Here is a 12,180-nt window from a genome sequence, read left to right as displayed (position 1 = left end):
AGGTCGCTGAAATTCGCCGAGACGTGTCGTTTTTGACACTCAGTTATTTGATCGATCGCTGTGATATCAACGATAAGTTCGATGCTACAAACTGCTGGTTTGTTAAAATACTAAATGCGTCGTGCCGAAGATAATTTACAAGTATGTACGTATATTTTTCACGTTTTTCCAAGTAATGAATTCAAAAAAAAAGGAGACGAGAGAATGGATCGACCTGTCTTTGAAACGGCTGCCACGTAGATGGACAACGGAGGAAAGTTAATGCACGAAAGATCTCTGAATGAGTTACCGAAGGTCGATCGTCTCCATTAACGAAATATCGTTAGTTCAAGTAGAATTAACCTTTGTATGAATGACAAAGCGTTCGTTGCGTTCCGTTTGCCGTTTAATATTAGCTGCGCGATTAAACGCGTCACGTGAACGAATTATTTATATCTCGCTTCACCAGTCGATAATTCCCAACCATATCTTCTTCAATCGCCTGCGTACATGCGTGAGGAAAATCTCTTTTCTCAAATCCTTTCCTACCGACGCTGCGCCATTATCCTTTCACCGATACTGTATAATCAATGATATCATAAACGCGTGAAGTAAAACGAAGATCAATTGGAACGATTTCAATTCCATTGGGATACAACTATCGAAATCGACATTTTCCCTCGAAACGACCACGTTACGCTGCGAGTATAGGTTTTCGTCACGAAACGAGATCGTCGAACGAGACTCTCGTATCTAGCAAGGACAAAGGTTCTGGGATGCTGTCCAAGGCATTAACTGCAGGATACTGGACGGTGGGAAGAGGGTGAGTCTGTACACGGAACGGGAGAAATTGCCGGATGCACATCACCCGAACGATTCCGTGTCCGAATCGATATCACCGTACGAATTAGTAGCTTGCGGTCCAATATCTCACCCTAATATTTGGGCCGCCCTCCGCGTCCAGAATGTTCAAGCCCCCCTTCCTCCTCCTACCCTCTCTCACCTTCCTTCGTACGTTTCTATATCCGCGTTCGTGCACACACGGCACGCGTGGTGTGCACGAAGGGGAACCCCCATGGCGATGGCGTGAAAACAGTCACCAGGCTCGAGTTCGCCTGTGCCCTGCTCGACGAAACAAAAAGCGACCGTCACGGAAACAAGTGACAGCGGAACACCGTGTCGCGTCAATTACCAGCTCCTACTACACGCTTTTTTCTACTTCTGTTATTGGTGCACCTAATTACACGTCAATATGTCTCGAACGGAAGATCGGCGATGAAAGGACCAGCAGGAAGGGAGGTTCGAAACTAGATGTTCGGGGCGACCCGTGTGTCAGAGAAGAATTAGGGTTACGGAGAAGGCGGCGCTGCGACGATTTGTCAGGAGATTTGTAGGGTGTCTTGTGGTTTTGGTGATGAAGAATTTTGTGGTGAAAAGGCGGTGTGCGACTGTGTCTAGAAAAGGTAAATAGTCTTGTTGGTGTTTTACGTACGATGAAAATTTGTACGGTGGTTTGTGGTTGCGAATGAAGAAACTTTGCGGCCACGTAAAAACGACGGTACATTAAGAATATCGAATGAACGAAATACAATAATACGTGGTTAAATAATGAGAAAGAAGTGGGAGGGTTTTTAAAGGCACGGTTTTAAATCAACGGGCTCACCTGTGAAACCACTGATAAAGTGCAACGAGGTTAATCGTTCGAGCTTTGAAAAATTATATCCTGATCATATATTCCGATACATTCGGTTGCTACCAGGTTTATCTAATCGCGGTATATAATAGCACTTGGACTCCTAATTATAGCGTGCTACGTGTTTCTAACGCAACGTTTCTAAATTCAAAGCAGGTGATCGTAGAATATGATCGTTTAATACGATGAGATCGGAGATGCGACTTTGAAACTGTGAAAATCAACGAACGATCCATAGAGTGGAAATACGATTCAGATTGACGCGATAGAATGGAGGAAATATTAATGAAGATTAACTCTAAGAGGGTGACTGGTGTTAGAAAGAGCGAGAAAACGCATTGGAGGGCGCTATGGTAGAAAGAAAAAAATACGATTAGCGATAAGAAGAGGTGGAAGATTTGTGGAGGGCCGCCTCGTGAATCCTTAACGAGCACTGTCAAGGGTGCCGCGGAGCGTGACAATTAACAGCGTCGCTAATGCGATCGCGTTTTGGCTGCCATTTAATTACGGCGCATACCAGTCGTGCGTTCTTCTCCTCTCCTCTCCTCTCCTCTTCTCTCCTCTCCTCTCCTCTGGTCTTATTAATTCATCGTTTTTCCTGCGGTTTCGTTCACGCGGCGCGGGCCGCGCGAGAACACGAATTTCTCGTGATTCGACCGTGCCACCGTCGCACCATCAATCACGTTACATCGTGACAGGCTTTTGACAAAAAGCTGCCACGCGAATTCCGTGGCCACCCTGAGAGAGAGGCTGCTGGCCAGTAATACCCAGGCGTTTCTTTTCCATGGCTTCCTGAATATCGCTCAGAATGTCGAAATACGGAATCATTAGTAACCGGCCGTGGACGATCCGCAAGCGAGATCATCGCTTCTCTCTCCCGTCTTTCTGCATCGTTGCTGGCCATGGTAATCTATCACGAAGGGCTCGTGCGAGCAGGTGTCATGGCAGTCTGCCGCTAATGATCCTGGACATCCAACGTGGAATTAATCATTGCCTTTGTCTCTCCCGTGCTTTTTGCCATCGTCGTACGCGATGCCGCGCTCCTTTTCGGCTCTTGCTTTTCCATCGCGCGCAATTCGCCTGTTGCTCTCCTCTCTCCTTTCCTCTCAGCTTCCTTCGGTCATTATCATCGTTAATTTCTCGCTCGTCAACCGTCCACCGATTTCCGACGTTCCTTAAACGATCGACTCTTTGCCTGTATCTCAGATAGGCAAAACATTTTGCTTCCAACGAGCGGTCTTTCCCTTCCTGGAACCGTGGTTGCCAACTACAAACAGAGTTGCGGCCAGAAAGTTAAATCGAATATCGAATAGGTGCTGTATTAACCGAGTATATATCGAAACTAACAATGTCCATGGGATCTTTCAGAGAAGGCTAGTGGAATAGGTTAATTCGAGCAAGGGTTAGAAACATGGATGATTTCGCCGCGTAGATCGCCCGCCGCTTTTCAACCGGAATTCTGTTCGTTTCGTCAGACAGCTGTCGTTCTATCCAAAGAAGAATGGGTCCGAAGACGCCAGCGACAAGACGTTCCTTTTTTTCTTTCGTTTCTCGTTTCCCTTTCTCTCTCTCTCTCTCTCTCTCTCTCTCTCTCTCTCTCTGCTTGTATCACGGAGCAAGATTGCGCAACGTGTGCGCCGATGACATTCGCGTCTTCTTGTATTCCTTTCTCGTTTAGGGTCATCAAGATAACGGAGGAGATGCGACTGATGCACGGTCACGACTGAACGAGCTAACAGGTATTCTCGCGATAATGATTGCCGCGAAGGCTCACTGCAGGAAACGGCGCGCGGCCGTAAATCCTGCGGCCACTCTTTACGCTGCTTATTGAAAATTAAAGTGGAATTCTTTGCCGTTTACGCGCCGGCGAATCAACGGCATTATCTCAATCGTTCGCTAATCGAAATCCCTCTGCCGTCGATGCGATTCGGAGAAAAAGGATCGCGGCGAAAGAAATTTTCATTAAGAAAAATAATCGTCCGGAAACATGCACGCGTTTGTAACGAGCAATCTCTTTCCTCCTCCCTCCTCTCCCATCCCCTCGCCCCTTCGTCGAATCGTGTTGCGATAAAGAGAAAAGGAACAACACTTGCGCGTTGAGAATTCGACGAGGCGACCACAAAGAAAGAAAAGTAAGTAGCACCCCACAGATCCTGATGGAACAGAAACAGAAAGGAAGGAGGAAAAGAGAGGAGAGAGAGAGAGAGAGAGAAAGAAAGAGAGTGGAGGGTGGAGTGAACGAGGTGGCAACCAGACAGGATCTGCGTGGAAACGCAAACAGCGCCGGTCTCTAATACACCGGGGACTTTATCAAAATCTGATAACTTCAGAAGCGAAGGCAACAGCGAAAGAGGAGAGAGGTGAAACACGCTCGAGCTAAGCCACCCCCGAAAAGCCGGCTACGCGGAGGGTTGTTGAGGTGGTTATCCCCTCTACTTCCTACTGACATCCCTGTGAAAAGCCTTGCCACTCCTGTTAGCTCTCCTTCGATATAACGTGTATACGTACGATATGAAAATTTACGCTCGAGGAACGCGTTCATATACCGAGGGAATCCCTTGGTATCACGAATACCTTCGAAAATGCAACGTTATTTTCTTTAAGTTAATATGTAAATACTAGAAGAATCCTAGAATTATTGTACTTTGTCCGCGGATACGCGCGTACGACCGAAAGAAATCGGTAGAAACGAGTCTATCCTTAATAATTCAATAATTCCTGGCAAACTCGAATTTCCACGTTTCCAACTGCCGATCATGCTATAGACTGATCATTTCCAGGCTACTGTTAAATCCATACTGTATCGTCGTTCGATATACTCTTTCCACGCGATCTGATTTCCGCGATAACATTTTCAATAGCGTCTGACAACGACAGAACGATTCTCCTTGCTTGACGCATACGTTGCGTCACCGATAAATCAGATAGACATCGCATGACGCACATAGTACGTCACCGGTTCCAAATGAATTAAATATCAGCAACAATCCCAGTCTGAAAATCTTCCTCTCCCCATAAACAATTTGTCATATGAATAATTCGCTGAAAATACGCGACAATCTCGGTTCGAATACGAAGTTGGCGATCTGCAAGTTGCCGCAACGTAGCGCGGTTTAGAACGTGACCGATTGCTCGCATATAGCAGAGTACTAGCAGACGGAACGTACGTGTCCCAGCCTCGTCCTCGTAATATATAACTTCTACATAGAGATGAGCATACGTCGTCGTCGTTTCTCGTATCACGTACTTATACAGGTTCGGTCGTGTACGTACGAAGAAACACATACACACACACAATCATTCGCGCAGACACGTAGATAGAGTTCAGACAAGGTACATAGGTATATGCAAGTACGTGCGAGCACGGAGATTGCTCCGGGGCTTTCGGGGTTGAGCATATTGAATAACTCGCTCGCTGGACCGCGAAAATATACCGCGAGGCTGCTAGTATGCGGATCGACGTTCCTGAAAGGACCTTGCAGGATCCTCGGGGCGGGCACTGTATCCTGTCTACAGTGTCTGCCTAACCCACCCTGAGCGAAATGACGACGACTATACCCAACGTTGGAGGAGACCTGGACGCCTGTATTACCTCCGTGCCCGATGCTGAAAATGCATCACTAAGGGAATTTCGCGTTGCGATAGCATTGTACCGACGAAACGATCGCACGTGTGTGTGTGTATGTGTATATACATGTACATATACATATATACACACACACAACATATGTGTACACGTAAACGCAACAAGATCATCTTTTCGTGTTCCCTTTTACCCCGTACACTGGCAAAATCCTGTTAGGAATAACGTGTTTTAATCGTTTCTCCGATTCGAGGAACTAAATCTAAAATCGATGATGGATTCTTGTGGTATTTTAGATCGTGGATCTGTTTTGTATGGTTATTGGCTGTTTCAAGAGGGTTTACGGGTAATTCTTGCGGTGAAAAATGTTGCGCTCGGATGTTTCGAGCGCCAGTGAATGACAAATGGGAATGGGGGCAGAGGGAGGAAAAAAAAAGGAGAGGAAGGGATAACTGCGATATAGAAGTATTTTGTACGGACGTCGAGTTCAATACACGAATCGATGTTTTTTAGCGAAGCAGTCGGAGCTTTTGGTACGCGTCGGGACAGGATGTGGGTACGTAAGGGAAGAGGAGGAGGATTCGTCCGGGGGATTCGCAGGATTACGTGCAGGAAAAATGTGGCTCCAGGCCAGAAACGGAATGTCGTTACGCTGGGGTAACGATAGGTACGGGTAAGGCCATTGTCGAATAACCTGACTAGAATACACAGCTTCTATCGCCAGAAAAGTAAAAAGAAATGGTCATCCGGGCATTTACGATCGTCGGAGGTCATTCTTTTGCAAATTCATAAAAAATCAAAGATCTTCTTTCTGTTTTCTAAGCTCTTTCCTGCCCTTGATTAAAGTAATTTCGTGTCGTTGAACTCTTTCGACTTAACAATGGAAACAAACGAATCGCATTTCCAATCCTCTTCGAACGTTTATTGAATATTCAACGTTGTCGTGTGAATGGTTTTATGTAACAAACCATTAGAGACTAGTTGCTACGAAAATAACGTGGAAGTTTGAAATTTCAAATAAGAAATAAAAATTGTATCGTTCGAAAGTTGATGTCCGAAGTTTCAAAACTCGATGTTTGAAACGCGAAATTTGAAATTTGAAAAAACCTTACTACAGCCACCGATGCCAATTAGCGGCGCAGAAGTAACGTCTGACCTGCAATTACTTTCTCTACTTTGAAACGCAGTACGCTCGAATAGCCGGCCAGTGTATACACGTTGAACGTAATTTCGAGACTACTAATTGAACAAAAATCATCGCTATCGAATACCCGGAGAACGATGCAAGCGATTCGAAGACCGGGTATCCGAATGCAAATTCCAAAATTACTAGAATTCGTAGGAAGTTGAAGCTGTAAGGAAACGATCTGGATGCAGAGTAAAGACAGCGCAAGACTGAAACGTGTAATCTTTTTCCCGTTGTGCGGCCTCATCAAGATCAATTAGACCAGTATAGTCGGACGATCCTCGGTCGTTAACGATATATCAATTACAGCATAGACGTAGGTAATAACTATTAATGACTTCATTCAGGGCACAGTAATTACAGATGTCCGAGCACCACCAAGAATCTGGGTCGAGACGATTCTCAACTAGCGAATCTACTAGCTGTCGACATAGAAAAAAAAAAGAAGAAAAGAAAATACGAATTCGCGGTTCCACGTGCGAGTAAAACAAACTTTTATCTTACATCGCAGCGAATCTTCGAGTTTATTAATAGTTTCTGGAAAAGATAGAATCGAACGCGTCTCTTATAGCGTACTGCTCTTTAAAATGCTTTTTGCATCGTAAGACTCGAAGTAATTTGAAACGTTAAACGTGTTTTCATTTTCTTCTTCGACTCCGAAGACGTGCGCTACGTAAGAATGTGAAAATGCATGCTTGTACGCTTTCGTTACGCCGAAGGGGATTCAATTTTTCAAGCATTTGAACCTTTACGCTGTCATAAAATACTTTAACACGTGTGAAACATATGCAAACTTATGTACACGAGGCGCACAAAGTTTGTAAAACGTTTTTCGGAGGACCTTTCCTAAACTCGTAAATCAAAGAGAAATTTCGGTCCGTCCTTCGAGGTTTCTGACGTCAGAAATACAGAGAAATTTAGCAAAAGTTTCAGGTACAGGCTATGGGAAAAACCAACCTTAGGACCCTATAACGGAAACAATGTTGACACTATTCAGTCACGACAAATAATCGTACAATATTGCCACCAGGCGTTACCCAAGAGCGAGGTGCTTCGAATCGGAACGACAGGTTGTGCAGCTGCTTTTTCTACGATCGACGCCCGAACGTCGACCTCTTAGCGACGATCAGTCGTGACTAATCGAGATTGGAGCGGATTATCACGTTCCTTTCTTTTATTTTAGTAGCGGTAGAACAGTCGAAAGCGCCTCGACGGTTACGGCGCTGTTCTGCTTGGTAATCCGTTAGACGATCTGTCTGTATCAACCGTTGTATTACACGTTTCTCTTTATCTATCCTAGGACGTTAAAATTAAATTTTTAATTTCCCAAGAAAATTCCAGCTCGTGGAATAAAATAAACGAACTTTATAACCGTTAATTTACGATTATTTAAATTGTTGGCGAATAATTTAATTGGCGATAGAAATCGCCGGATGAAATATCCATTAATGATGCAAGAAGATGTTGAAAGATAGATCTGGTTATATCATTCGATAGCTCGTTTCATATCCTGTTTGAAACAGGAGAGCGCCACGAAATTGACTGGGACGGTGTTCAGAGTCGATTTGGGCAGGACTCGTCTATGCAGAGGACGTATCGTGGGACGAAAGGAGAGGAAAGCATCGACGAAATACAATTTGAAAGACGTAATTCGAAAATCGTTGTACGCCCGACGGCAGCGACCCTCCGTCGGACGTCAAAATGAAATTACGCGACCCTCGACGCGGGGACCTTGGGACCAGCACAAAGGCTCGTTTGCCGAGGACACAGCACAACAATCTGACTAAAGGGACCTAAACCACTAATCGTTTCGCGATTAACTTCCATTAAACGCTACTTAATGAACAAAACTTTCGCGTCCTGCAACTAACCGCAATCGTTCGCGTATAAAAACGCAACGTAACAAACGAATTTGTTAATCGACTTTCGATTTATTATAAAATAAACTTTTTCACTGGTTAAATTAAATTCCGTTAGATTAAACATTGTACTCGTGATCGCGCGACTAATAACAGAAACGTGAAATAGATCACGATATATGTTTATATACAATATATATATATATATATCCTTCTCGATAAGCATAACATATTCTTCTTCGTTCTACGATATACCAAAACATTGTCTCTTAGAAACTTAAAAGGCGATTGCGTCGATCGAAGGAATTATTTGTCGATAACTCGCTGTTCGTAGTTTCTTTAACCGAGAAACAATTAACCCAGGATGACAGTCGTTTCAATCAGCAGGCGATGTATCGATAAACAAGAATATAATAAATGTACCTATTTTTCGCAGCAGCAGCCCGATCCCTTTGCCTTCTGTTCTTGAACCAATTTCCAACTTGGGTCGGCGTGAGCCCCGTTGCAGCAGCCAATTCTCTCTTTTTTCCGGGATTCGGATAGGGATCCTGAAGATACCATTCTCTCAGCAACGATCTGGTTCTCTCCTTGAAGCAATGGGTTTTCTGTTCTCCGTCCCAGATCGTCCTGGGCAACGGAAATTTCTTTCGAACTCTGTACTTATCCACTGGACCCAGTGGTCTTCCACGAAGCTTCTCGGCTTCTTGATAATGCGCCTCCAGCCACATCGCTTGAAGTTTACCATGAGAGTCCTTGGTGAACTTATGCCTCTCCAGTATGGCGTACAATTCTCTATAGTGGCCCGAATGAAACGCGACAATCGCTCTGGCTCTCAGCACGGCCTCGCTTTGATTCAACTCTTGGATATTTGGATGAGCTACTGGCAGACTCCAGAGGAATCTCGCCAGTCTCTCGATATCGCCGCTCTCCTCGAGGGTCTCGCAGACAGTGGCAACCTGGCCGACGGTGAACGATAACGTTGGCAATGCAAAAACAGGAGCCGGTACAATTGGACCATTGGCTGTGGGCGCTGTGGCACCGGTGCCCGCTGGTGCAACAGCCGACATCTCTTTTGCTTGCCCTTCTAAGATCCAATTATTTCGTGTACTCTAAGACACTGATAACCTTTTCAATACATCGATTTTGTCACACGTAACTGACGATTCCACTCGGTAACCTAAGAAACTCTCCGACTCGGTTTGTGTTTACTTTTGGCGCTTTTCATCCTGTTGTCTCGACTCGAATCTTACTCAACTTCTTAGCCGCTCGATCACTCCTATAGAACTCTCGACCATCAAGGTAGAACTCACTTCACGAATAGTTTGCACTGAATATACTGTTTCAACCGATTGGACACAAAATGTTCACCAGTTTCTAATGACACGAGGGATGCTGTTTTTTCCAATGTTTCTACAACGAAGAACGATACATGATTTACGCAATACGGTTTGGCGAGAAATACGAGTTTTTCCTTTCCAGAAATACGAAGGGTTCGCAGGACTGTTTCGGGTAACATTCGGGAACGGTCGGTTCGCAACGAATGAACCATTGGTCGCTGTCCGCTGCTTCGTCTCTCGCTGACTGAATCTCACCCCCGAGCGCTATCCGTCAGACGAACCCCGGTGCAAGTAACATTCTCCAAGTAGATATCCTACGGGGTCACATCGGACGCAATAGCACACGTTGACGTTCTTCTCAGCCGTGGGGATATCACGCGAGGCCGCTGTTGCCTGGATCGTATCGTATAGCAAACTGGTTTCGTTTACAAGCCGGCATCTCGGCACCGGCCCTACCCAGCATGATACGTTTGTACGCGCCCGTTACAACCGGGTAGTCCCGCCGACTCTTGCGACCTACCTCTACATCTCTCTTTCGCTTCCTCCCTCTCTCTCTCCTACTTCCACTCTCGTGTCCTCGTCCTTTCTCCCTGCCCCCTGCTACGAAACACCAACAGAGGGGTAACTGGAGAAAAAGAGACGGCTATACCGATGCTCGGGGGGCCAATGTACAAGCCACGCCCATCAGCCAAACTGGGATTGGCCGGATCCCATCCACGTTACCATGGTAACCTTTCTTCGTCCTTCCGTAACCAGCGTCCGTGTTCACGTGTGTGTCCGTTTAATTATCCCTTCCACGTGCTATCCAGCAACACACCGTTCGCACCCCACCAAAACCTTTCCGCAATCCACATCGTCCCCCACTCTCTGTCTATTCCTTCGATCATCCCCTTCGCTCCTCGTGCCGTAACCCATACCCCTGCCAACGATCCGCGAATGCTCCCGCCAGAGACGTCCCTCGTGTCCCCTTACCTCTCGCGCCAACCATAAAGCGAGAGAGACGAGGGAACACGGAGAGAGAGAGCACGATCGATTCGCCGAGCAGAAAGTGGGACGGAGAGTATGGAAAAGTGGGGTGGAAGCAAGGACGCGGGGAACGAAGGCATGATCTCCACGTTCAACTGCTGCCGTTCCTGCTGCCGTTCCGTACCTTCTGTTGCTCCTGCTGCCGTGATCTCTCGACGAACTGCTTTCGAGACCAGACTCGCCGCTCTCGTTCTCGCGCAACATCCACGACTCTAAGGTCCATCGGCTTTTCGCCTCTCTGTTTCTCTGTCGCTATGTTCTACTCGCGCCATCACTTTCTCGCGATTCTCGTCTCGACGTTTGGCATCGTTCTAGAAAAATCTCTGCTTTCTAGAGAACGCTCTCTTTTCATTTTCGTTTCACGTTTCGCAAACGTGGGATTCGTGCATGTGCTTCCGGGGGATCTTTCAATCGCGTCTCGGCTATAAGTTATGTTCGTTTCAGCGCAGATACGTTCGAAGCTCGATTTTAATAGGATTTTTATCGCCGTTAAGAACTTTCCGCGATCATCGAAGATTTTGCCGTGGTTAAATTACACGTTCGTGGTTTCGAAGGATCGAGATGTCGTCTCTTTGTTGGCGCATCCGACGAAAAAAGGACGTTGAACCTACGGACTCTTGCGCCATTTTTCATTCGTCGCGTCTTCGACAGAATTTCACCACGCCGATATCGGGGCAATACGGATAGAAGCCCTTTATCGACACGCGACTAGATTTCATTTCTCGTCAAGACGACAGGTGCACGCGTATCGAGAAGCCGAGGACGCGCGACGGCGCCGAAGGCGTCTCCGTTTTATCGAACGCACAGCCGCCGCAGCAGCTTCAGTCTCGTGATAAATATTCTGATTTGTAACTCTGACGTATCCAGGCCGACGTGTCTACTTTCCTACCTTCGCGATATTGGTCGTCAGCCTTTTTACCAACTTTTTCACCATACTTCACCTCTGCTTACCTTCAAACAACTTACATACCATTCCATGTAGCAACCCTTAACACCGACTTAGACGAATTGATGGAATAACCTGGCAAAATCTCCTCGCAAAATCTACCTAATATTTCCACGAATTATCGCAAATATTATTTAGACACTAAGGGGAATTTTTTCATACTAAACGTCGCTTTACGACCAAGGAATGGTATTTTGATACGAGTTGTTGAAAACGAATTCGATCTGCGTTATGTTTGGTTCGAAGATGTAGATCTCCCAGAAACAAGCCGCAAGTTACCATTATAAATTTGAGTGTCTTCGATGTTTTAACTTTACGTGGATTTGCGATTACGAGGAGGTTGAAGCGGCAGTTTCCAAAACCGAATAAACAGATAATTTTCACAAACGCGTGCAACGATATACAAGAATTTTAAATTGAATTCTTCGACTTATCGTCTAACTATCTCTCCCGTAGTCTTGGCATTTATTTTCGGATAAGTTTCTTGGATATCGCGTCGCTCGAACGAAATGGAAGGAAATATAATCTCGAGCGTCGATGATGCCGTCGATTGGTCTCGTTTTGCGATCGT

At 45.8% G+C, this 12,180-nt stretch overlaps 1 protein-coding gene across 1 annotated transcript in view; it reads right to left on the bottom strand.

The window, feature by feature from the left end:
• Optix (optix) overlaps positions 1-10,168 on the bottom strand; it is a 53,820-nt gene extending 43,652 nt beyond the window's left edge. Inside the window, exon 1 of the mRNA XM_069115231.1 lies at positions 8,724-10,168. Within this exon, the coding sequence (XP_068971332.1) occupies positions 8,724-9,367 (644 nt within the window). The 5' untranslated portion in view covers positions 9,368-10,168. The remainder of the gene's footprint in view (positions 1-8,723) is intronic.
• Positions 10,169-12,180: the final 2,012 nt, after the last annotated feature.

This window comes from Bombus flavifrons, chromosome 6, assembly GCF_040668555.2.
Source record: "Bombus flavifrons isolate JBK064 chromosome 6, iyBomFlav1_principal, whole genome shotgun sequence".
NCBI classification, from domain to species: domain Eukaryota; kingdom Metazoa; phylum Arthropoda; class Insecta; order Hymenoptera; family Apidae; genus Bombus; species Bombus flavifrons.
This window is presented reverse-complemented; position numbering and strand designations above follow the sequence as displayed.